The following is a 24,667-nucleotide window of genomic DNA, read 5'->3' as shown; positions in this document are numbered from 1 at the left end:
CGTGAAAACGAATGCTGGAATACTTGAGGTGCAAATCGTCGAACGACTGAGGCGAAAGGGTGGAGGCCAGGCGGCTGAACGTCATTGAGACCTACAGCTGAACAATTGAGGCAAGCGGACGAACGTTATTGAGTCCGACTGGCTGATCATCAATGGGGTCGAATGGCCCAAGGCTTGAGTGCTCGTGTAGATGTATGGTCGAGCGGTTGAGACCGAACGTCAATGGTGAGCGAAGTGCCGAACGCTTTAGGTTGAACGGCCGTCAGAATGAATGCTGAAACCCTTCATGCTGATTTTCCGAACGTCAATGACAATTGTTGGTCGAACGATTGAGACCAAGACGCTGAACGTCATTGAGGACCAATGGGCGAGCATCATGTTAGTCGAATGGGCGAACGCTTGTGGATCCGACTGACCGAATGCTGGAGTGTTCGAGGCCATGGATGACCGAACGATTTGAGGGCGAGCGAACGAACGTTATTAAGGACAACGTCTAGACGCTTGATGCTGAATATTGCCGAACGGCGGTGAGACCGAATGGCCGAACGATTGAGTGTTGAGATCGTGATTGAGCGAACGCTAGAGGCCGAACGTCAATAAGAAAGGCCGAACGGTCCATGCGAAGCTGCCGAACGTCGATGAGACAGATGGTCGAACCACTGTTGGCCGAACGTTGGAGACGGATTTCTCGAACGTCGATGAGACGGATTGTTGAACGATTGAGTCCAAGCTGCCGAACGTCATTGAGGACGACTGGATAACATTAGTGGCGTCGAACGGCCGAATACTTAAGCGCTCGTGGCCTTGGATGTCGAGCGGTTCAAACCACATGACGAACGCTTTTGAGGTCGAACGACAGAATGCTTGAACGTTCGTTGACATGGATGGTCGAGCGACATAGGCTGGAAGGTCGAACGAAGTGACGAACACTTTAGGCCGAACGTCCGCGAGATCTAACGGCCGAACGATTGAGGCCGAGAGAACGAACGTCATTGATGTCGGACGACTAATCATCAGTTGGGTCGAACGACCGTGTCGCTCGAATGCTAGAACGTTCGTTTCGGGGTATGGTCGAGCAGTAGAGACCGAATGTGAGGCCGAGTGGTTGACAGCAAGGACGCTCGTACACAGGGATTGTCGGGCGTTCGAATCCGAAGAGCGAGGCCGATCGGCCGATTGTCTGGACGCTCGTACACACTGATTGTCGAGCGTTCGAGTGGTACGCGAGGTCGGGCGCTAGGTTGAACGTCCATGATGAGCGAAGTGATGAACGCGAGACCGAACGTCGATGATGAGCGAAGTGATGAACGCTCTAGGTCGAACGTCAGAGAAATCTAATGGCCGAACATTGAGGCCGAGAGAACGAACGTCATTGGCGTCGAGTGGCGAATGTTGGAACGCTCGTAGCCGTGGATTGTCGAGCATCCTCGAAGCCGAAAGGCCGAACGTACGCGAGGATGAGTGAGGGACATTTCAGGACGAACGTGATTAACGTACGCGAGGCTGAGTGCGGGGCGTTTCAGGACAAACGTCATGGAGTTTCTGTTACCGAGCGTCAGTTTGGTCGAATAATCGAACGTTAGTGGATCCGACGGACCGAATGGTTGAATTTTGGGGAATAGAATTTGGGTTGAATGACGTGGAGGCAGAACCGAATCACGCGTGGATGGCGCGAGTGTTGCGGAAGACGTGGAGAATGGGTCTGCGATCAGTTTGGCGATCTTTCGTGTGGGAATCTTCCGCACAAACGGCGAGTCTGCTGATGTGACTGGAACTGAGTTCAATTTGGGGATTTAGGGTTCCACTTTTCCCTGCGCCTGCTGAGAAACGATCCTCTGAAGCTAGGGATTTCACTAAACGGAAGAGAATATCATCTATCCGTTAATCAGGCTTTGATCACAGAGTGTTTGTTCATCCACCAGATTTCAATTCCTGTCTCCTTACGAATTGGGGTTGGTTTTGATTGCGCGTGTAGGAAGATTGACGATAGTGATGTGCTGCGAGGATGCGCGATGGAGAACTCGCGTCTGAGGGTTCCATGGCTGCACGATTTGGGGTTCTGTCACATTGAGAAAATGGATGTCCCTAATCACGATTTGGGTTCAGATTGCCATAAAGAAGGCACGATTTCACGACGGCGTTGTTCGAAGATTGAACTAGGATGTGCGAATCGAGTTTTCAGAGGTTGGGTTTGAGCTTTGTGTCTTGGATTATTGCGTTTCAGTGGTTCAGGTGGAGATGGATGGTGGATTTGTGGTTCCGATTTAGGTTGTTGTTGTGATCTCCATGGTGATACGAACTGAGTTTCGCGATTCTGGAGGGAAAATGTGAATTTGATAATGGCTTCCTAGTTTTTGGGTTTTTGCAGTTTTGGTTTTGTGGCTTTGATCTTCGCAGTGGCGATGATGAAGGCGGCAGCCCTTTCCGACGAGGATTTTCCGTGTTCACCGACAAAGGAGACGGTGAAACTAGATATTGTTCCGAAGCGTCATGGTCCCTGCAGCAATCTTCATTTCGTTCTTGAATAGTTGGATCGTGACCTTGTTGTTTCCTCCAAACGGAAGGAAAGACTGGGGTGATGACGTCGAGATTCAAAGAGGCAGTGGAAGAAGTTTTCTCTCATTTGTCTACCATCGTTGAGGGAGGTGAATGATGAATTTAAGCATGTTTTTGCACTGGATCTGACCCACAAAGGGGTGTGATTGCAAGGGGGGCGATTTCGCTGATGTGCTCACTGGCGTGATTTCGCAAAGGTGCACGTGCTGGCGTCAATGGCTCGGAGGTGGTGATGGAGTAGCTTTATCCGAAGAAATGATTTATCGAGACCGAGGCTCCTCTTGTGGCTTCTTTGGGTTGGCACTCGGCCCCACGGTGGGCGCCAAAATGTTTCGGTGTAGATATTTTCCGGTGTGTCTTCGTTGCTCCTGGCTGTCTGGGATGCTGTCTGGGACGCTTGCTCTTCTCCAATTGTTGTTGTTCATACTCGCCAAAGGAGGGGGAGGTACCTGCAAAGATACTCCGACGCTCAAGTCAGATGTGAGTTATGGAGCCTCAGCTCTCAAGAGAGTGATTATGATACTGCTCTGAAATATTATTTAGAGTCTCTAGACATAAAAAGAACGTACCTGGACTTTGGCCATGTTACTGTATTTATAAGCAAAATAAGAAATAACCACCTTACATAAAAATGTGGTTAGTGGCTTTATAAATATCTTAACCGTTTAAGATATTTTATGTAATAAATATAATATTTAAGATAAAATATCTTACTACATAACATTTATTTTAAAAAAATAATTATTATAAATAAAGTTTCTTTAGCTCGTGTCAGTAAGACCTAACAGTGTAATACAAATTAATGTATGATTAGGTCGTTATTGGACAATAAAAGATAAAGACTCATTACAACTATTATAAATAAAAGTTTCATATATGACTTTAAAATCATCATGCACATTATATGCATCACTTATTGTATTAATTGGTCGGTCATATTATTGACTTGAGGATCGAAATATCTTTGACAAGCAACTTATCTTAAGGACAGTTTGGAATACTTTGAGTAAGGGACCTCAATTCCGTACCTGAAAGACCTTGTGTGATGGACGAACACCGAGGAGAGATCGATTGAAGATGCGCGAACACGAACCAGACCTCCTCGAAGCTCTCTCCGACGAGTGAAGACGCAGCGGAATGGAAACGAAGCTCTAAATTGAGAGCTGACTCGAAGGAAAACTGCTAAACTATGAACAGACTCAAGAAAACCATAAGATCTAAGGTTTAATCGGGAGATAACCTTAGAGACACGAAGGAAACCCTAGAAAAGGGGAAAATCTCAAAATGATCCGATGAATCGGTTCAAACTCAAGATTAAACGGTAGGAAAGCTATATTACTCAGAGGAGAGTGGATTAAACGGTAGAAAAGGGGAAAACAATCGATGGAAAGTCTAGATCTAGGATTGCAAAATAGAAATTGAATGTGGAATGTGACACAGGAACTCTCGAGTGGACGGACTCGAGAAATATGCAAAGTGGATTCTGAGGTTGAAGAAAAATGAGCTTACGAGAGAGGAAATTGCTCTCAAAGAAGAAGTTGCGAGCGTGAAATGTAAAAATGAGGATGTGTACCTCTGATGCGTAAGGGGAGAAGAGGCACGGGACGCTGACGCGATAAGTGGAAGATGTGGCCTCTGACGAGTGGTGCAGCGTGGAGGAGTGAGAAGCACAGTGAATAACGTGGAAAAATGAGAGAATGAAGAAGGTGCTTGGAAGGTGGCTAGAGGTAGTCTTAGGACTCTCTAGCCTGACTTTCAAGAGAGAATAATTTCTATTTCAGAAATCCTAATTCTCATTAATCTCAAAAGTCCTAATACAAGAGAGGAGTTGGGTATTTATAGTAACCCATGCTCCTTAAGAACTAAGCTAGGAAAGATAAAAATACAAAAGGAAGACTAAGTCAAATAGGATTCCATCATGCCCTCCCTCTTAAGATAAGATTTGTCCTCAAATCTGGCAATCGCCTTATGAAGAAGTTCCACACAATCTTTGGGAGCATGGCCATCTTGGAGTGGCCTTATTCTTTTAGATCTAGTTTTCTTCCTCCTGGATCAAACACGAATCTGCAATACACATCAAATATATCTTCGGTTAATATTAATCCAAGAAAGAATTTTTCTTTAAAAACAAGAGAATAAGAACTTCTAATACTTTGATTTGTAATCTTTGAAAATTTTAGAAGTCCAAATTCAATTTTATCTTGAGTTAATTGTTTTCTTAAAGATAACAATAACTCAAGATTTGAATTGTCATATTTTGAAAATGTTTTCATGACAATTGGTTTGAAAGAGAAGTCAAAAATTGAAAAGTAATCAATTATTGGAAAAGAAGTAAAGATTTGGAAACCTTCCCTTTTAGGTCCCACAGTCTTTGAAAGAATAGGATTTGTCATCAGTAACAATTTCTCCTTTTCTTTCTTCTCTCTTTCTTGCCTTTCTCTCTTTTCTTCTTTTCTCTCTTCTTCTCTTCTTAATTCCTCTCTTCTTCTCTCTTTTCTTTTCTCTATTTGTTCTCTCTCTCTCTTCTCTTCTTCTTTCCTTTCTTCTTTTTCTTTTCTCTCAATCTCTCTTTCTCTTTTCTTATCCTTGATCTCCTTAAGTCTTGCCCCAAATTCTAATTCTCTACGAAGAAACCCATGATCATTTAAACTCTCAAGAAATAATTTTCCATCATTAATGCAATCCCTAATTATTTCTAGGTTTCTTTTAATGCTTGAAGGCACAAACTTTCTTCTCATGCAAGCTTTTAAATCATGCCAATCACGTATGGAGGACTTTCTACCTTTCTTAACATGATATTGTCTTTCATTCCACCACTCACTTGCATGCTCTTCTAACTTAGAGAGATATATGCTAAGGACATAATATTCACTCTCTTCATAAAACAAAGGATTTATTTTATCAATTTCTTTCTCCCAAGCTAGGTATGTTAATGCTCTTATGTCTTTACCAAATGATGGAAGATTCCTAGCTTGTTTAAACATTTCATCAACTTTATCTAACCTAGAAGACCTATATGAACTATAAGAAGACATCTTTGTTTTTAAAAGTTTTCTTAATCTAAAGGGTTCAAAACTTTCACTTAGACAAGTCCCAGGTAAGAGAGGTGAGCTAAAGAGCTGCTTAAGTACCAAGTCTTGCCTTGCCAGAAATGTCTTAGGCTACTAACTAATTACCCCTTAAACTAAAATCACCTTTAGAAACAAAGTACACAACTCAAACAATCACAAACAATTAAACACAAAAAAAACTAGACTCTTCGGACTCTAATGTGATAAGGCTTAGAGTTTAATCCCTTTTAGCCTAATCATCCTAACCGTGAACACAAAATCAGATAAACACAACACTTAAGAATCCAGCGGACTCTAATGACCCCTACGAGAAACACAAATCAAATCACACATTCATCTATCTACCTATGCTAAAAAATAAAAGCAAATAAAGTTGCCAAGAGTTTGAAAGAGCACCAAGGACTCTTCCAAAGAACTTGGACTTTATAAAAGGCCCTTTTACACAACAAAAATGAAACTAACAGTAGGCTAACACAAGCCTATTACAAACAAATTACAGGAAAACAATTACAAAAGAAAATAACTATGCTAGGCTGCTACGGTCTTGGTACTGGTCCACTTCATGCTCAACTTTGTTGTTCCACTTTGTGCTTCGGCTATCAATTCTCTTGGTCTTTCCTGATCAGTTTCCTACAAAGTAAATGCACAGAGCTGCAATCAAAATTTTCTTAGCTAGAATGAATTGCACAATGAAAACACATAACAGTAAGAACTTCCCTTTTATTCTCTGGCCTTCACGTGTGCACTTGTTGATCCTGGCAGCTAATAAAATTGTTTTTGCTCTCAAATGACAAACTGCAATCAAATATTCACACTCAATTCAGCAGAGCAACCATCAATGCTATCAATTTCTAGCTAAGACAGAAACAATTAAGTAATCCAGAGGCAACAAAATTAAACAACTCCCCTAATTAAATGGTTGGTCTATCTTGCTGTAAACTCTACTGATATTCTGCTACTGCTTAAAATTCTTGACTCCAAATGTTTATCAGCTTTGCACACAACAACACACATATTCTACACTTTCTCCCTACACTGATTCAGTTCAATTCTGCACACAGAAATTATACCAATTCCAGCAAAATACACATAAACATGGATATTAAACCAGCTGCAAATGGGTGTAATTCAAGACTGAAACCAAACTGATTAAACAATAATTCCAAATTAATCAAACCTGATCAAACCAATGGACAAAAAGTGATATAATGTAATGCAGAACATTCAGCTAAGATTAAACAATGAATTTAAACAGAATAGAAATCTGCACAAATAAATCTCAGCTGTTTAAGCTCTCAAATCATTTTATTGAAATTCTGATATGCACTCATAGGCCAATGTACTCAATTTTCATCAGATTCAAATATATGAAGTTCAAACCTTAATCCAACTGATTAGACAACCACCACAAGCTAATCAAATCAATGGAGAAAGATTAACATGATGCAATGCAGAAATTGGTAGTTAAAACAATGTTGATGCACTTCCAGAAATGCTCATAAAACAATCAGCACATTATTTGAAAATCCTATGCATCTACCAAGTTCCCATAGGTCTTATCAAATCAGAATCAACATTTAACTTGCCCAATTAAACCATGAAATCACAATTCATTTTCAAACCAGTGAATACATCATGAATTCAGCAGGCAATGTTTTAACTAAAATGAATGCAATGACGATTTAAAGATTCACAAGCACAAATAACAGTTCCAGGAAATCAATAATCAATCAAAAAAAAAAAAACAGTGATTGCAGTTCCAGTTGCAACAAATCACAGTTGCTCCAATCTAATTGATCCAATTTCTTTTCCTGCACAATGAACAATCACAAAACAGTTACATTAACAATGAATTCTCTATTTCAAAGTGCCAAGGAATTTAGGCCAAATTAGCCTTACTAAGCTCACAGCACTGAGGTTTCTTTTTAAAAATTTAAAGCACATAAATGAAAAGGTTTGGAAGGGAGATTCTCCCTTGGCAGTACACAGCTGGAGAGTATTCCAGACCACCACCACCTAAAATGCTACCAAGCACACAAACCTCCTTTCAATTTCCAGAAATCCAGAGCGAAAAAAAAAAACTTCTCACGTAATAAAGAAATGGCTAGGCAAAGATCAAAGTCAGAAACCAGAACAGGACAGCCACAAATAAGGACAACACAACAGATCTATTGCTTAAGAAAACTCTAGATCAGATTATGAAAGCAAACAAAAGCTCAATTACAGAACAGCAGATCAGAGTTTACACGTGCACTGAGACAAAACCAGAGTTATCAACCAAGACAAGCAAGAAACAAAGCTATTTAAGAAGAAGGCACAAAAACTGAACCTACCAAAGGATCTAGAACAGATTCATAAAACAAGAAACAGAAACAAGTTGCAATATCATCAAAATTTTAAGCTCAAAGCAATTGAGTGAAACTGTTTGATGAAATGCTAATAGAGAACAACAGTTTTCTGGTGCATCAGATTTCAGAAAAGTTAATTGCACTGGTCTTTCAGCTTTTTATAACTATGTAAATGTTTCTTTTGTCAATTGTTTTTTTTTTATATGAAAACAGAACGACCAAGCTTTTGCTGCAATGACAACTCATTTTCACTTGCACCAATCACAGATTTCAGAAAAGGCAACCAACTAGCAACTTGTCAATGAAAAATGCCAAAAATTTGGTGGTTTAAAGAGTGAAAATGCTTAGGGAAGTTATAACTCGTGGTTTCTTTGCATCATCAGTTTCAAACAACTAAAACAAACTTGTTTGTAAAGCAAATAGGTGCAGAAACACACTATCTCAAAATTTGACTTAGTCAGCCCCCAAATTACTCAATGTAAGCAACTTAACCACTCAAATTTTGACTCAATGAAATCAAATAGCTTTTGATCAGCTAACTAAACTCAAACAACAATTAAAATTCAAACAAGACACTAGGAAGTTAATGCAAGATGTCCAGCAAAGATCTAATGCTAAACCAGATTAAGAAACGCAAAAAAAACATAGACACAAGCAAAGTAATGCAGATCGGCCAACTGCTGCAACAAGGTTAAACTGTGTTCACAAGTGCTACTAATCTAGGCTATGCCTTTCATTGATCTTTGCAGTATGCACTTGCTTTTTAACAGCAGCTCAAAATCCAGAAATGAATTTATCAAAAGAATCTTGACTAAAACATTTTTCAACTTTAAAGAATCAATTGGACTGGCCAATGGATATCTATCAACCAGCTCATTCATTTAAATGTTTCATTGCTTTTGTGGTGTGATAGAGTTTATACCAAGGCTCAAACACAATTTGACGATCAAATGCACAACTAAAATCAGTTTTAGGACATTCAAAAACTACATCAGTTTCAACCAATGCACATGACTTTTAGACAAAACTGAACTTGGATTTCAAAAGAAAATTTACTCAAAATAGAATGCACCGATTTAAAATGATGAAACACTGACTCAAACACAGAAAAATGCACAGATCAACCAACCTTATCAGAATTTGGAAACCTAAACATATGAAGAGATTCAAAACACGAAACACAACACAAGACAAAGAAGGAAAATGATGACACACGTAAATGAAGAAACGCAACAGAGAAGCGAAACAGAAACGCGAGACAGAACAAGATGAATGAACAAAGACGCGAATACCACTGAAACAAGAATCTAAACAGAGATACTTACCTTCGAAGCGTGTTCGACCTTGCTCTGAATACCACTTGATGGACGAACACCGAGGAGAGATCGATTGAAGATGCGCGAACACGAACCATACCTCCTCGAAGCTCTCTCCGACGAGTGAAGACGCAGTGGAATGGAAACGAAGCTCTAAATTGAGAGCTGACTCGAAGGAAAACTGCTAAACTATGAACAGACTCAAGAAAACCATAAGATCTAAGGTTTAATCGGGAGATAACCTTAGAGACATGAAGGAAACCCTAGAAAAGGGGAAAATCTCAAAATGATCCGATGAATCGGTTCAAACTCAAGATTAAACGGTAGGAAAGCTATATTACTCAGAGGAGAGTGGATTAAACGGTAGAAAAGGGGAAAACAATCGATGGAAAGTCTAGATCTAGGATTGCAAAATAGAAATTGAATGTGGAATGTGACAGAGGAACTCTCGAGTGGACGGACTCGAGAAATATGCAAAGTGGATTCTGAGGTTGAAGAAAAATGAGCTTACGAGAGAGGAAATTGCTCTCAAAGAAGAAGTTGCGAGCGTGAAATGTAAAAATGAGGATGTGTACCTCTGATGCGTAAGGGGAGAAGAGGCACGGGACGCTGACGCGATAAGTGGAAGATGTGGCCTTTGACGAGTGGTGTAGCGTGGAGGAGTGTGAAGCACAGTGAATAACGTGGAAAAATGAGAGAATGAAGAAGGTGCTTGGAAGGTGGCTAGAGGTAGTCTTAGGACTCTCTAGCCTGACTTTCAAGAGAGAATAATTTCTATTTCAGAAATCCTAATTCTCATTAATCTCAAAAGTCCTAATACAAGAGAGGAGTTGGGTATTTATAGTAACCCATGCTCCTTAAGAACTAAGCTAGGAAAGATAAAAATACAAAAGGAAGACTAAGTCAAATAGGATTCCATCATTGTGAAAATGTGAGTCTCGTTAAATAAATTAAGCTGGTTTAAATATTTATTTTTTTCAGCAATATAAATTCATAGAATCGTTTACACTGTGAAAGAGGAAACATGAAGATCTTTTGGTTGAACGACAACAGTGCAGCAATTGATAGAAATAATGATAATAATAATTATGGTCTGGCATTGGAAAACAGTGGAGAAACACATAATGGGGTTAGTGTTTTTTTGTAATGGAATAAGCTAGTTAAGAGGTTTAATTATGTGATCCATTGTACTCTAACAGGAGAAATCTGTGGACTGACATAATGGATTTGGTGTGTGACTAATGGGGTTATGTGGAAAATAGAATGGTCACTTAGTTGGTGGATTAAGGTGGAAAAAGGAAAATCTTTTTGTGGGGTAAATTGGAATAAAATAAGTGAGTGGGAGTGGTTGATGGAAGGGTCATTGTCTTTAAGACTTATGAACTGATGAGGTTAAGAAAATTGTTGGAGGGCCACCCAGCACTCACATATTCCAACTCCACATAAACATATATTTAAATATAACATGTCTCAGTTCATGTCTCAGGCCAATTGGAACCAAAAATGTAAAGAAGAAATGGTGATTGGATTTTTGGTTTAAGAGTTAACATTGGAATATGTTCTGTTTCTTTTGGAGTTACATGAGGCCAACATTTATTTTGTGGCCGTGACTTTAAGTGCTAACCAAAGACTACACTTCTAGAAAAGTGATTCCCATTAAGAAAATCAATGATCATATCAGATAATTTTAAGTCATGATTGAGGAATATCATATCTATTCACCTAGCTAAAGGACAAAAATGTCATGGTTAAAGTTGAGATTCACGAATAAATAATGTGAATCTAAATCATATTAAAAGGACTGGTTAAAGTTGAGATTAAAAAATAATGTGATTTAAATCGTATTAAAATTATATTATAAATGATATTATATCATCATCTAGATGGTGTTTATTCATATACTTAAACGAAATATTGTAGTTAGTGAAAACGTATCTTAACTATGATGTTTCAACAATTAATCAATCAAAAAACTGATCAATTGAACACTCACCAATTACTTAAATATTTCTAATAATCAAATTTAAAGGTGAAGTATATAGAATCATAATTAAGTTTATGTTAGTTAATTATAAATTTATCTCGAAATTTATAAATATAAAATTTAAATAAAAAGATAAATAATTATATTTATTATAAATTTAAGATTTTAGTTGATTATCCGAAGGGTCGTGTTACTTACTTGAATGCTGAATTACCTTTTATCTATATTCTCATACTGCTTGTAACTAAAAATGTGAAAACAATTAAAAAATTTGGTGAAAAGCGTGACATGAAGTATTTTAGTTGCGTGCTAAACTTGCTTTCATCTCATACATGATCCGTAGTATAACGCAATTCCAATATTTTTTTTGAAAGGTTATCTTAACATACTAGTTTCTATGATTATTTGTTTTTGTTTCAAAATTTATCAATTAAAAGAGTGTGTTGACAAAGTTTTCCTTTTGAGGAAGAAAAATACGGCAAATTATACATATATTATCTGCATATACTGTCACTATTCTTGGTAATATCTATACCAATGTTCTACACCGACATGGGACACTATTTTATGTTTGAGACGTGACATGCTTTCATGAGTATTTGATAATGAAAACTATGTCGTGGTATCACACTAGGTAGATAGGATAATGAGTTGCCAGTGATTTATTAGTTATTATTATTTCTCACGGTTTTCCTTCACAATTATATATTTTAAAATCAAGAAAAATCCTTTCTATTTTAAGAGGAAGTATATATATCCTTTTGTTCCATTCGTAATATTTTTCAAGCCAAAGATCATCAATTTATAGTTTTTTCTAGAATATCGGCTTATGGCTCTTAAATTTGATCAATCAAAAAGTTAAAAGTGTCCTATAATTCAAGTACTTAACATGACTTTGTACGCTTTCATAGGTTTAGATTGTTATTTTTCGGATTAATTTTTCAAAATATTGCATAAGACCGAAAGAAAAGTGTTTTTATGCCAAAAAATTTCTGGAATAATTTATAGCCTCTTCCAAAAAATTCATTCCGAAATGATAAATTAAATTGTGAAACATTCAGAAGATATAATTTTGTGGTACCACCAAGTTCAAGAGTTTGTTTAAAGGCAATTTGATCATTTGGTACTTTTGGGGGTGCAGGGAGATATTCCTACTGTGTAGAAAGAAAATCACAACTTGGGAGCCCATGGCGCAATTCGGGCCTTGGAAACCCTTCTCTTTTGTTAAGAAAACCAGAAACAAAAGTACGCCTGAAATTAACGACCAATAAAGAAGCCAAAAATTGTTAATTTTAAAAAAGGACAAATCAACTAAAATACTTTCAATCTCTTTGTTTTGTCGAAGAGCCACCCGAAACAAACCATATTGAAAACACAAACATGGTAAAAATGTCATAGGCCAAAATCTGATTACTTTGGGTGGGTGAGATACAAAAGAAAGGTTGTTCTCCACAGGAGATGAAAGCTCAGATAGAACTTCCATCGCTACAGGTGGAAGCTCACAATAAACATATCGTTCAAACCTAATCTCAAACTCAGCTGGAACCTTCTCTGCCAAAATTTAATTTCCACCAAATCAATGTTTGATAAGAGAACAACCAGCCTCTGCAACCATAACAAAAAATAACATTGAAGAAAAAGAAGTACAGCCTATATCTCCAACTGAAGATATAAAGCAATTCACATCAAAAGCTGTTGCTGACAACCAAATGTTCAATCTTTCCACATATCTGCAAACTCATCAGGCTCCAGAGGATTAGACATCTCATGCATTTTCCTCCTTGTCTTTGCTTTGACCTTCTTAGCAAACTTTCCAGACTTCTTCTTTTTCTCCAAAGCCCGAACCTATCACAACCAACCAATGATAGATATAATTATTAGTAGAAAGCTAGAGAAATTCAAAGCATACATTAAAAATATATTGATTGGTACCTGATTTGGAGATACATAAAATGGAACCTGGGGGACCTTCATGGGGTGAGGAATTGACTGTGTACATAAGAGTTTTTCTCTGGCATTTTAACGAACACTTGAAGGTGTCACTTCTACAGTGAACAAAAATTAGACTCTCCCTATTAGAATTCAAACTCGAATTGAGAGCCTCGTGAACGCATTAACCAACACCCTTTCGGGCTTTTCTTCATGCATAAAAAAAAATTCTTACGCAGCCGTCGTGAACGATGCTCTACCACAAATCCTTCTCTCCGGTGCTACAGATGCGTCGGAACGTTCTCAAACAAGACATGCAGACGAATGGGGATAAAAATGCATGGTGATGGGTGTTTCTTCGTGCATCTTATCAAATTTGTACGGGTGTTACTCCCTCTACCACCATACCGTGCTTCCTCCACCTCTCCAAATTCATTTAATTCCAATTTTATCCTTCTTTTTTAGTTAAAACCTTTTTATTTTTACTGTTTAGGATTTTTTCATTAATTTGAAAACTCTATTTCGCGTCAATTTTTCTCTTCAGCTGCACCCCACCCATCTCTCACATATATCTCTCTTCCCCTTTTCCTTCTCACTTTCTCTCATTTCTTCGTCCTTTCCTTTTCTTTTCCTTCATTTGTCTCTTTGCCATTTTCCTTTTGGGTTTCATTGCTTCCATTGTTATTGCTTCCATTGTTGTTGATTTTTAGTATGAAGGAGCGTGGAGAAGCATCGAGAAACGTGATCCAGATTTTCTTCGGTTTATTTTCCTCTCCATTCAGGTTGATTTTCTTCACTAGTTTTCTTCAACATTATTGTTTAGCCTTGTTTGATAGTTTAATTTATGGTGTATTATTATTTTTTGGCTTTGGATCTATGTTGTTTTGCCGTTGCTTGTGCACTATCTTTCTGGTAGTTGTATTGTTGAACAGAACTCGCGAAGACCAAACAGATATAGGCCAAAACGGATGTGGGATATCCGTTTGGCCTTAAACGGATGTCCGACGTGCGTTTGTTGCGAAAGGTAATTAGCAGTGCAGACGCAACTCTGGAACAATAGGTTGCACCAAACATGTTATTTATTGCAAAGCGCAAGATTGCTATCAAGGACGTGTTTTACTTCTCAGCTAAACTCCCTAAAGGGGTTCCATTCTTAATTAAACTTACTAGTGATTGGAAACCCTGGCATCAAATGTGCAATCAAGTCTCCAACCCCTGAAATGTCAGCACTTTTCTTCGAAGCCATTGAGACTCTTCTCATGGGTTAATGGGTTTTAAATTTTGCCTTTTCTTTTAGTTTTGTTTATATATTGTATTTTTCTAGCATATTTGATATACAGGTGTGATATATCTTATCTGGAAAGAAAAATTCAAGGCATACATGAAAAATATATTGATTGGTACCTGATTTGGAGATACATAAAATGGATTCTCATATAATGTCGGGCCTCCAAAACTGCCACCAAATATTTTAATTGGGTTCAAGCAGAACCGTGGACCGACCCAAACAAATAGTTTGCTCATAGGTTAAATGAATGTTAGAAATTGAAAGATCAAAAGATACATGAAGAACTAGTTTTCAGACCTCAATCAATGTCATTTTATCAAGGCCTCCCCTTGGTAATTTGTCTGATTCATTATGATGAGTAGAAATCTGCAAGGGAATAAAGATGTAACATTCCTCAATAGGCATTAGCAACAGGTAGAAAATACTACAATATTGTCTCATGGAAAAATCAATATTATATAGTTGGAGAAAATGAGACCATATAATGTTCGAATTAAATAGGAGTATTGCGAACAACTAATAGTAACAATTGTCCTCTAATGACCATGTCATGAGTATAACACAAATGACTCAATCTAACTGTATATTGTCCAACAAAAACGGAGTATAACATCTATCGCAGGCATGCACAGGTCAAACCAAAATCCCCACTTGATTCGATCTTCACTGATTTGGTAAGACTGACCATAATTAAATGAATAAAGATGATCAATAAAATAAAACATTACATGCATCATAGTTTAACCTTTGAGCTTACAAAACAATACCATAACGGAACATATTAATGTATTTACAAATAAAATGTTTTACATCGGTAGTAGATAAAATTTAAACTCATTATAATGGTCAAATATCCTCCATCTTCAAAATTCCTGTGGTTAACCATTCTTTATATATTATCTAAGTCTTGTCAAAAACTAAAACTTCAAATTGAAATGTATAGATAAGTTGATAATTGAGTAATGTTTATAAGAAAGTAAAGGAGTAAAGGTTAAAAATGCTCGACCCAAACTTCACTTCAATCATTAACATGTGGCTAAAAAGAGCAATAAACATGTTTATAATAACAATGCATACACTTAATTTGTATAGAAATAGGCAGAAAAGATGCTCCTAACAATAATCTCCAGGATTTTTTAACCTTTGTCTTAATGCAAAAATAGTCTATGGTAATTCCGGAATACAGACACAAACCTGGTAATTCCGGAACCATATATGGTCATCAGCTATTGAGAAAACAAAAACATGATCATGGAAGGGCTTAGCCTTTCTATGGTCCTTTGGTACTTCAAATATCTAAACAAAAGGAAAGAAATAGTATATTAGAAATTATCAAATACAGTAAACAAACAACAGTATCAGAAATAGAGAGAACTGCACACAGAAAATATACATTAAACAGATATATGACATAAACTATGTAAAATAGATGGGCATAACAATAACATCAATTGAATTTTCATTGATCAGACATAATAAATTGAGAAAAAAATCGTAGGAAGATATATGACGACAAAAATGTAAGATTCCAATTAAATTGGTAGAAAGCACATGAAGCAGTTCTTAATTTGGCCGGAAATTCATGGTGTACAACATCACGAATCATAAAAATAAGATGAAATCATCAAGCTAACCTTTACCTTATATATGAAAGTGCACATATGAGAGTTATCAACATAAGTTTACAGAAATCCATCTTTCCTCGGATGGAACTAGATGGACAAAAACGAAAAAACTTGCAACGAAAGAAACCAACAACACACCTGTAACAACATCTCCTTTAACAGTTTCCAATGTGCATCTTTTTCAAAATTTGCAGAAAACGTCAAAAGTGGACGAGAACCTTTTAGGTGATTTCCCATTAGCTTCAACTCCTCCATTGTATGAACTGAAAAAACAGGAGGAAAAAGGAAAATCACTAAAAGTGTATATAAAAAATGGTCGAGATAGAGAGAGAAACACAAAAGACATAGTTCACTGGGAAGAATGACCAGTGATGCCTAGAGTATACAGACATCAGAACTCTAAATAATCAGAGCAAGCAAACTAGTGTTATATTAAGATTACAATGATTGAATCGGAATATACCTGCACTGACTAACAATTTTACAGATGGGCCACTGGGGCATTTGGCCATCCAGAGATAAAGATCTTTTGCTTTCCTGCACTGAAATTGATACATAAAAAATGAGAGAAGACACTAATAGAATATAACAAGTTGACCAGACTCAAACTCACGACCGCATCTCATTGAAATAGCATCAACAATTGTGACCAACAAAGAATTCCCCTACCCATTAGCATGCTTGAGGTTTTCCAAATAGCGCAAAAAAAAATGCAAATACTAGTCTAGAGAACAGCACAACATATCAATCCTAAATTGAAGTAACACGGCACTGAAAAAACCTTGTGGCATATAAATAAAATACCTCAAAAAATAAACACGAAGAACAACTTTTGAGCTCAACAAGCTCATTAAGGGTGGCGCCTTTAGTTTCTTTTGATTCAATCTTGTTATCCTTCTTGCAATGCGGCAAAAGTGACACCAAGTTCAACATCAAATGTCGGTACCTACAAATTAATGGAAAACAATCACTCCACCCATGAATACCATAACAATATCCAAACTCGAAAAAGCAACAAAAACTGTAACTAAAAGTTATGGGGTGTATATTAGGTTGTACCTTTAACTGATACGCCTAGAGCAAGTGACCAAAACCTTCTCTTTGTTCCTAAATATTGGTGAAGCAACGTTATTGTCTTCTACTTCATCAGTGACTTGACTCTTATCCTTCCAACCCAAAAGGGTCCTCACCGGTCTCTCTGGAGCAGCATCTTCCTTTTTAGGATGTGCAACAACTTGACCACTCTCACTGCGCTTTCTCTTCTTCACCATTTTCTTCTTCAAAATCTGCAAAAACCAAGAACGACAATCACAAAAACAAAACAAAACAAAAAATTGCCAAAGACCCTTTAGCAAGGTGCCCGCCAGAGAATAAACGCACCTGGGGTGGGAAGAGATGATAGAAAAACTGGAATGGGATTTCGCCGGTGGTGGCGACAAATGAATAAACGAATGAGTTGCAGCAATGGGGGCAAAAGGTTTTTCTACTTAGCAAAGGGACTACGCTTAAATTGGGCCTTTATTCCCGATGGGCCTTACGGAAAGCCTAAATATACGACTTTTAGGGTGTTGCTGCATCCACCACTACACCATGTTTCCTCCGCTTGCCCTTAGGTTAAAATTTTTTTTACTTTTATCATTTAGGATTTTTTAATTAATTTGAAAACCCTATTTTTCCTCATTATTTTCTCCGCGCGCCCCCACCCATCTCTCACACGGATTCCTCTCTTCTCCCTTTTCGTTTCACTTCATCTCGTTTCTTCTTCCTTTCCTTTCTTTTTCCTTTTCTCACTCATTTGTTTGGTTTGTTTTTTTCTTCATCCAGGTTGGTTTTCTTCACTGGTTTTCTTCAGCATTCTTTTGTAGCCTTGTTTGGTAGTTTAATTTATGGTGTATTATTACTTTTTGGCTTTGGATGTGTGCTATTTTGTCGTTCTTGTCCACTGTCTTTCTGCTGATTGTATTGTTGGTCGCTTGAACAGAGCCAAAACGGTAGATCAATTCTGAAATTTCTTTTTCGAAAGACATTTAAAATGTTAAGTTAGACATTTAAAAATGTTAAGTTGTTCTTGGTATTTGCTAATTAAGTACAGGAATATAAATGATCAATTTAACTAAATGGTAAAAGGAGTTAGAATTAGTTGAAGGTTCTCGATGAGAAGCAGTGTGTTACTACTAAGGGGAATGTTCATGCTATTAAATCTGGATCATGATGGAATTCTAAGCTGGCAAAGAATAGTGGGAGGGTGGGAAAGAATAATGGAAAACAATCACTCCACCCATGAATACCATAACAATATACAAAACCTAACTCACTATCCAAGGTTTCTCTGTCCTTAAACTTTGCAAATCAAGACACCAAATTAGAGTAATCCAAACTCGAAAAAGCAACAAAAACTGTAACTAAAAGTTATGGGGTGTGTATTAGGTTGTACCTGTAACTGATACGCCTAGAGCAAGTGACCAAAACCTTCTCTTTGTCCCTAAATATTGGTGAAGCAACGTTATTGTCTTCTACTTCATCAGTGACTTGACTCTTATCCTTCCAACCCAAAAGGGTCCTCACCGGTCTCTCTGGAGCAGCATCTTCCTGTTTAGGATGTGCAACAACTTGACCACTCTCACTGCGCTTTCTCTTCTTCACCATTTTCTTCTTCAAAATCTGCAAAAACCAAGAACGACAATCACAAAAACAAAACAAAACAAAAAATTGCCAACGACCCTTTAGCAAGGTGCCCGCCAGAGAATAAACGCACCTAGGGTGGGAAGAGATGATAGAAAAACTGGAATGGGATTTCGCCGGTGGTGGCGAAAAATGAATAAACGAATGAGGTGCAGCAATGGGGACAAAAGGTTTTTCTACTTAGCATAGGGACTACGCTTAAATTGGGCCTTTATTCCCGATGGGCCTTACGGAAAGCCCAAATATACGACTTTTAGGGTGTTGCTGCATCCACCACTACACCATGTTTCCTCCGCTTGCCCTTAGGTTAAAATTTTTTTTACTTTTATCATTTAGGATTTTTTTAATTAATTTGAAAACCCTATTTTTCCTCATTATTTTCTCCGCGTGCCCCCACCCATCTCTCACACGGATTCCTCTCTTCTCCCTTTTCGTTTCACTTCATCTCGTTTCTTCTTCCTTTCCTTTCTTTTTCCTTTTCTCACTCATTTGTTTGGTTTGTTTTTTTCTTCATCCAGGTTGGTTTTCTTCACTGGTTTTCTTCAGCATTCTTTTGTAGCCTTGTTTGGTAGTTTAATTTATGGTGTATTATTACTTTTTGGCTTTGGATGTGTGCTATTTTGTCGTTCTTGTCCACTGTCTTTCTGCTGATTGTATTGTTGGTCGCTTGAACAGAGCCAAAACGGTAGATCAATTCTGAAATTTCTTTTTCGAAAGACATTTAAAATGTTAAGTTAGACATTTAAAAATGTTAAGTTGTTCTTGGTATTTGCTAATTAAGTACAGGAATATAAATGATCAATTTAACTAAATGGTAAAAGGAGTTAGAATTAGTTGAAGGTTCTCGATGAGAAGCAGTGTGTTACTACTAAGGGGAATGTTCATGCTATTAAATCTGGATCATGATGGAATTCTAAGCTGGCAAAGAATAGTGGGAGGGTGGGAAAGAATAATGGAAAACAATCACTCCACCCATGAATACCATAACAATATACAAAACCTAACTCACTATCCAAGGTTTCTCTGTCCTTAAACTTTGCAAATCAAGACACAAAATTAGAGTAATCCAAACTCGAAAAAGCAACAAAAAATGTAACTAAAAGTTATGGGGTGTGTATTAGGTTGTACCTGTAACTGATACGCCTAGAGCAAGTGACCAAAACCTTCTCTTTGTTCCTAAATATTGGTGAAGCAACGTTATTGTCTTCTACTTCATCAGTGACTTGACTCTTATCCTTCCAACCCAAAAGGGTCCTCACCGGTCTCTCTGGAGCAGCATCTTTCTGTTTAGGATGTGCAACAACTTGACCACTCTCACTGCGCTTTCTCTTCTTCACCATTTTCTTCTTCAAAATCTGCAAAAACCAAGAACGACAATCACAAAAACAAAACAAAACAAAAAATTGCCAACGACCCTTTAGCAAGGTGCCCGCCAGAGAATAAACGCACCTGGGGTGGGAAGAGATGATAGAAAAACTGGAATGGGATTTCGCCGGTGGTGGCGACAAATGAATAAACGAATGAGTTGCAGCAATGGGGGCAAAAGGTTTTTCTACTTAGCAAAGGGACTACGCTTAAATTGGGCCTTTATTCCCGATGGGCCTTACGGAAAGCCCAAATATACGACTTTTAGGGTGTTGCTGCATCCACCACTACACCATGTTTCCTCCGCTTGCCCTTAGGTTAAAACTTTTTTTACTTTTATCATTTAGGATTTTTTTAATTAATTTGAAAACCCTATTTTTCCTCATTATTTTCTCCGCGCGCCCCCACCCATCTCTCACACGGATTCCTCTCTTCTCCCTTTTCGTTTCACTTCATCTCGTTTCTTCTTCCTTTCCTTTCTTTTTCCTTTTCTCACTCATTTGTTTGGTTTGTTTTTTTCTTCATCCAGGTTGGTTTTCTTCACTGGTTTTCTTCAGCATTCTTTTGTAGCCTTGTTTGGTAGTTTAATTTATGGTGTATTATTACTTTTTGGCTTTGGATGTGTGCTATTTTGTCGTTCTTGTCCACTGTCTTTCTGCTGATTGTATTGTTGGTCGCTTGAACAGAGCCAAAACGGTAGATCAATTCTGAAATTTCTTTTTCGAAAGACATTTAAAATGTTAAGTTAGACATTTAAAAATGTTAAGTTGTTCTTGGTATTTGCTAATTAAGTACAGGAATATAAATGATCAATTTAACTAAATGGTAAAAGGAGTTAGAATTAGTTGAAGGTTCTCGATGAGAAGCAGTGTGTTACTACTAAGGGGAATGTTCATGCTATTAAATCTGGATCATGATGGAATTCTAAGCTGGCAAAGAATAGTGGGAGGGTGGGAAAGAATAATGGAAAACAATCACTCCACCCATGAATACCATAACAATATACAAAACCTAACTCACTATCCAAGGTTTCTCTGTCCTTAAACTTTGCAAATCAAGACACCAAATTAGAGTAATCCAAACTCGAAAAAGCAACAAAAACTGTAACTAAAAGTTATGGGGTGTGTATTAGGTTGTACCTGTAACTGATACGCCTAGAGCAAGTGACCAAAACCTTCTCTTTGTCCCTAAATATTGGTGAAGCAACGTTATTGTCTTCTACTTCATCAGTGACTTGACTCTTATCCTTCCAACCCAAAAGGGTCCTCACCGGTCTCTCTGGAGCAGCATCTTCCTGTTTAGGATGTGCAACAACTTGACCACTCTCACTGCGCTTTCTCTTCTTCACCATTTTCTTCTTCAAAATCTGCAAAAACCAAGAACGACAATCACAAAAACAAAACAAAACAAAAAATTGCCAACGACCCTTTAGCAAGGTGCCCGCCAGAGAATAAACGCACCTAGGGTGGGAAGAGATGATAGAAAAACTGGAATGGGATTTCGCCGGTGGTGGCGAAAAATGAATAAACGAATGAGGTGCAGCAATGGGGACAAAAGGTTTTTCTACTTAGCATAGGGACTACGCTTAAATTGGGCCTTTATTCCCGATGGGCCTTACGGAAAGCCCAAATATACGACTTTTAGGGTGTTGCTGCATCCACCACTACACCATGTTTCCTCCGCTTGCCCTTAGGTTAAAATTTTTTTTACTTTTATCATTTAGGATTTTTTTAATTAATTTGAAAACCCTATTTTTCCTCATTATTTTCTCCGCGTGCCCCCACCCATCTCTCACACGGATTCCTCTCTTCTCCCTTTTCGTTTCACTTCATCTCGTTTCTTCTTCCTTTCCTTTCTTTTTCCTTTTCTCACTCATTTGTTTGGTTTGTTTTTTTCTTCATCCAGGTTGGTTTTCTTCACTGGTTTTCTTCAGCATTCTTTTGTAGCCTTGTTTGGTAGTTTAATTTATGGTGTATTATTACTTTTTGGCTTTGGATGTGTGCTATTTTGTCGTTCTTGTCCACTGTCTTTCTGCTGATTGTATTGTTGGTCGCTTGAACAGAGCCAAAACGGTAGATCAATTCTGAAATTTCTTTTTCGAAAGACATTTAAAATGTTAAGTTAGACATTTAAAAATGTTAAGTTGTTCTTGGTATTTGCTAATTAAGTACAGGAATATAAATGATCAATTTAACTAAATGGTAAAAGGAGTTAGAATTAGTTGAAGGTTCTCGATGAGAAGCAGTGTGTTACTACTAAGGGGAATGTTCATGCTATTAAATCTGGATCATGATGGAATTCTAAGCTGGCAAAGAATAGTGGGAGGGTGGGAAAGAATAATGGAAAACAATCACTCCACCCATGAATACCATAACAATATACAAAACCTAACTCACTATCCAAGGTTTCTCTGTCCTTAAACTTTGCAAATCAAGACACAAAATTAGAGTAATCCAAACTCGAAAAAGCAACAAAAAATGTAACTAAAAGTTATGGGGTGTGTATTAGGTTGTACCTGTAACTGATACGCCTAGAGCAAGTGACCAAAACCTTCTCTTTGTTCCTAAATATTGGTGAAGCAACGTTATTGTCTTCTACTTCATCAGTGACTTGACTCTTATCCTTCCAACCCAAAAGGGTCCTCACCGGTCTCTCTGGAGCAGCATCTTCCTGTTTAGGATGTGCAACAACTTGACCACTCTCACTGCGCTTTCTCTTCTTCACCATTTTCTTCTTCAAAATCTGCAAAAACCAAGAACGACAATCACAAAAACAAAACAAAACAAAAAATTGCCAACGACCCTTTAGCAAGGTGCCCGCCAGAGAATAAACGCACCTGGGGTGGGAAGAGATGATAGAAAAACTGGAATGGGATTTCGCCGGTGGTGGCGACAAATGAATAAACGAATGAGTTGCAGCAATGGGGGCAAAAGGTTTTTCTACTTAGCAAAGGGACTACGCTTAAATTGGGCCTTTATTCCCGATGGGCCTTACGGAAAGCCCAAATATACGACTTTTAGGGTGTTGCTGCATCCACCACTACACCATGTTTCCTCCGCTTGCCCTTAGGTTAAAACTTTTTTTACTTTTATCATTTAGGATTTTTTTAATTAATTTGAAAACCCTATTTTTCCTCATTATTTTCTCCGCGCGCCCCCACCCATCTCTCACACGGATTCCTCTCTTCTCCCTTTTCGTTTCACTTCATCTCGTTTCTTCTTCCTTTCCTTTCTTTTTCCTTTTCTCACTCATTTGTTTGGTTTGTTTTTTTCTTCATCCAGGTTGGTTTTCTTCACTGGTTTTCTTCAGCATTCTTTAGTAGCCTTGTTTGGTAGTTTAATTTATGATGTATTATTACTTTTTGGCTTTGGATGTGTGCTATTTTGTCGTTCTTGTCCACTGTCTTTCTGCTGATTGTATTGTTGGTCGCTTGAACAGAGCCAAAACGGTAGATCAATTCTGAAATTTCTTTTTCGAAAGACAGTTAGCACACCCCTGTTCCAGATCAAAATTTTCGGAAGCCTGTGATGAGGTGTAGGTAGAAATTCGATGGGATGCACGAAGAAACACCTATCACCATGCATTTGTATCCCCATTCGTGTGTGTCTTGTTTGAGAACGTTCCGACGCATCTGTAGCACCGGAGAGAAGGATTTGTGGCAGAGCATCGTTCACGGTGGCTGGGTAAGAATTTTTTTTTGTGCATGAAGAAAAGCCCAAAAGGTGTTGTTTAATGCGTTCACGAGGCTCTCAGTTCGAGTTTAAATTCTAATATAGAGAGTCTAATTTTTGTTCACTATAGAAGCGACACCCAAGTGGAAGAGTAAGAAGCATCATCCATAAGAGAATCTCAGCATAAGAGAAGGAAAATCCCTGATTGAAAAATGGAGGTAGAGACAGAGACTATGGTGGAGAAGAGGGAGATAATCAACAACGTGATGTGTCTTTTGACCGACCCAAATGGAACTCCCTTGGGCTCTCCCATGTACCTACCTCAGAATGCTGGCCCTCAACACCTCAATCAGATTGTTAATAAGCTTCAAAACAATGTAAGCAAGTCCCTTTATTCTTCTCAAATTCTATTTTACATTTTGTTTATTATTTATAACATTGAGCGATTATCTATGCTTTCATTTTAGGAAGAGAAGTTGTCGTATGCTTTCTATATATCAGATGAGGAGCTCATTGAACCACTTGAAACATACTTGCAGAAAAACAAAGGTTAGTCATGTTTGTTTACAATAAATTATTTCTTTTTCCTTCTTAATTCGTTGTAAATTCACTTATTTACTTGCTTTTAACACATTTTGAGAAAAAAAATCCTCATCTTTCTAAAGAATTGATACAAAGAATTACGCACTTGTAATGATGTTTTTCTTTTCCTTTGCAATGTTACTTTAACACTATTCCAGTCTCGATGGACAAGGCTTTGCCTATAGTTTATCAACCTCAAGCTATTTTCCGGATTCGTCCTGTGAATCGTTGTTCTGCAACTATTTCTGGT

The 24,667-nt window shown here is 37.7% G+C and overlaps 1 protein-coding gene across 1 annotated transcript; it reads right to left on the bottom strand.

Moving 5' to 3' along the window:
* Positions 1-12,558: 12,558 nt before the first annotated feature.
* On the bottom strand, positions 12,559-23,182 carry LOC148203745 (ribosome biogenesis protein BRX1 homolog 1-like). Its single transcript, XM_088106529.1, has 8 exons — positions 22,680-23,182; positions 16,922-17,063; positions 16,581-16,659; positions 16,256-16,380; positions 15,687-15,788; positions 14,791-14,858; positions 14,609-14,708; positions 12,559-13,120 (listed from the first exon to the last, which is right to left on the bottom strand). The coding sequence occupies exons 1-8, from the start codon at positions 22,889-22,891 to the stop codon at positions 12,989-12,991; spliced, it is 960 nt and encodes a 319-aa protein (XP_087962655.1). The 5' UTR covers positions 22,892-23,182; the 3' UTR covers positions 12,559-12,988.
* Between the last annotated feature and the right edge of the window lie 1,485 nt (positions 23,183-24,667).

Source organism: Vigna umbellata, chromosome 2, assembly GCF_029865625.1.
Source record: "Vigna umbellata cultivar VRB3 chromosome 2, Vumbellata_1.0, whole genome shotgun sequence".
Lineage (NCBI taxonomy): Eukaryota > Viridiplantae > Streptophyta > Magnoliopsida > Fabales > Fabaceae > Vigna > Vigna umbellata.
Note: the sequence above shows the minus strand (reverse complement) of the source record. Positions and strands in the feature narration are given on the sequence as shown.

Coding starts and splice junctions, on each gene's coding strand:
- LOC148203745 (XM_088106529.1), bottom strand. CDS start 22,891: ATGGTGAAGAAGAGAAAGCGCAGTGAGAGTGGTCAAGTTGTTGCACAT. Junction 16,660..16,921: donor CTTCGTGTTTATTTTTTGAG/GTATTTTATTTA, acceptor TATCAATTTCAG/TGCAGGAAAGCAAAAGATCT. Junction 14,859..15,686: donor TATGGTTCCGGAATTACCAG/GTTTGTGTCTGT, acceptor ATTCCCTTGCAG/ATTTCTACTCATCATAATGA.